Here is a 2,089-nt window from a genome sequence, read left to right as displayed (position 1 = left end):
TGTGTCTTCTTTCCCACAGCGATCGAGCAAAGCATTGAACAGGAGGAGGGACTGAATCGTTCCTCTGCGGACCTGCGCATCCGCAAGACCCAGGTAGGAGTCAGCGGCCAGGCACGGTCAGGGCCAGGGCCAGGACCAAAGCAGAAGGGACCTGGCAGGGGAGGAGTCCAGGCTGGAGCCCTTCCTGTTGGGGTTGGGCAGCCCAGAACAGGCACAGGAATGGGGCGTGGCCGAGGAGGAGACTGGGTGGGGCGGGGGCGGGGCTACGGCGGAGGGCCCTTGCCTGGCCGCTTTGGTCGGTTTGGGTGTAGGATGTAGGTACTGGGGCTAAGGAACTGCGCTCTTGTGAGGGGTTGGGATCGTGGCACGAGCTGAAGAAAGGGCCATAGGCCTACTCAGTCCCTCCTGCCCACTCCATCCCTCCACGGTCTCTGCTGCCTGCCTCCTAATTTGTCTGTACCTCCACCCCAGCACTCCACACTCTCCCGGAAGTTCGTGGAAGTAATGACTGAATATAACGCGACCCAGTCCAAGTACCGGGACCGCTGCAAGGACCGGATCCAGCGGCAGCTGGAGATCAGTGCGTGTGACTCCCCTACCCCCAACCTTGTCACCCCCGCCGTCGCGTACTCCTTCCAGGCAGGCCCTTCCCCTCGGTGGGCCATAGGCCAGGTGGGAGGGTGGGCTCCGGGGTCCCATCACCTTAGGCCCCCCAGGCTGGCCCAGTCACCGAACAGAGAGCCCTTTCTTCCCACAGCCGGAAGGACCACAACCAACGAAGAACTGGAAGACATGCTGGAGAGTGGAAAGTTGGCCATCTTCACGGACGATGTGAGCCCCGCGCAGGGGTGGGGTCTGTACTTGCAGAGTATTCATCGTTCCTCCCCAGGCTTAGGCTGAACTCAAGGTCCTAAGTCCACCCTGAAATCACAAGCGTCGGGAAGTCTGAATCTGGAACTGGGGAATTCCGTGGGGGCTGAGCAGAAAGGCAGCCTCATAAAAATGGCAGACGGGAGTGGGCACTGTTGTAGGCACTGTACCTATTTACATTTACCTACTAAACTCCTTTACTCCTCACCACAAGCCTCTGAGGCAGCTGCATTTCACACATGAGGAAATCTGACCCAAATTTAAAAAAAGAGCTTAAATGACTTACCGAGGTCACACAACTCGAGGCAGAGCAAGGATGCAGTCCAGTCATGACTCTTCAGTACAAGGATACACTTCTCCCTGGTGACACAGGTCATTTCACCAAGTGACTAATTTGCCTACGTTTTGAAGATTTAAAAAAAAAAACTAGTTTTAGTTTTGCTGAAGTTTTGCCCTTGCCGTCTTATATGTGAAATAGATGGACTTTCCCCAGCTGTACCCCTCCACCGTAGTTCTTCTTTCTCTTTCTTGACTTTTGCCCTGGCTGACAGGTTCTGGCTCTCTTTCTGCTTCTGGTGGGTGGCAGAATGACTCTGGTTTAGGTTTCTAGACCAGGATTAAAGTCTGTTCACTGATTGTCTAGCAGTTTTCAGCAAATTGTTATTTAATTGACTTTGTTAAATTAGCTTTGAGAAAATCGCTCATGAGCCAGTTAGCCCGGAGCCCTCCCAGACAGTTCTGCCCGGGATGTCTGTCAGTCTGCCTGCGAGTAGAGGGAAAACTTATAAGTAGTTCTCAGGATATAGAGCTGATCCCTGCCAACTGACCCACCATCATTGCGGTGCAAGGCTGTCGGTACCTTGCTTGAAGGCTGAACAGGATGCAGATGGGCCCTAAAATAGTATTCATTTCTAGGGTCAAGGAAGGCTTCCTGGGGCAAGTGGCATTGAGCTGTGTGCCTTAAGAGACAAGGAGCATTTGGACACAGGAAGATGGGCAAACGACATTCCAGACAAAGAGGACAGACTGAATAAAGACAGGGAGAGTGGACCAGTTGCCAAAGAGCCATTGGATGATGTGGGCTCTTATGATTTGGGGAGATAAGGACAGAAAGGAAGATGGGATCTTGATTGCTAAAGTAAAAGGTGTGTAGACTGTGGGTAGTGGGAAGCCCTGGAGGGTTTTAGAGCAGAAGAGTGGCTTTCTAAACAGTGAGTGG

At 53.1% G+C, this 2,089-nt stretch overlaps 1 protein-coding gene across 1 annotated transcript in view; it reads left to right on the top strand.

Annotated features, from left to right (window-relative positions):
- Positions 1-2,089, top strand: part of STX1B (syntaxin 1B) — a 12,117-nt gene that overhangs the window by 8,325 nt on the left and 1,703 nt on the right. The window contains exons 7-9 of the mRNA XM_010837448.1: positions 20-93; positions 472-580; positions 758-831. Of these exons, the coding sequence (XP_010835750.1) occupies positions 20-93; positions 472-580; positions 758-831 (257 nt within the window). The remainder of the gene's footprint in view (positions 1-19; positions 94-471; positions 581-757; positions 832-2,089) is intronic.

Source organism: Bison bison, unplaced genomic scaffold (genome assembly GCF_000754665.1).
Source record: "Bison bison bison isolate TAMUID 2011002044 unplaced genomic scaffold, Bison_UMD1.0 scf7180017864072, whole genome shotgun sequence".
NCBI classification, from domain to species: Eukaryota; Metazoa; Chordata; class Mammalia; order Artiodactyla; family Bovidae; genus Bison; species Bison bison.
This window is presented reverse-complemented; position numbering and strand designations above follow the sequence as displayed.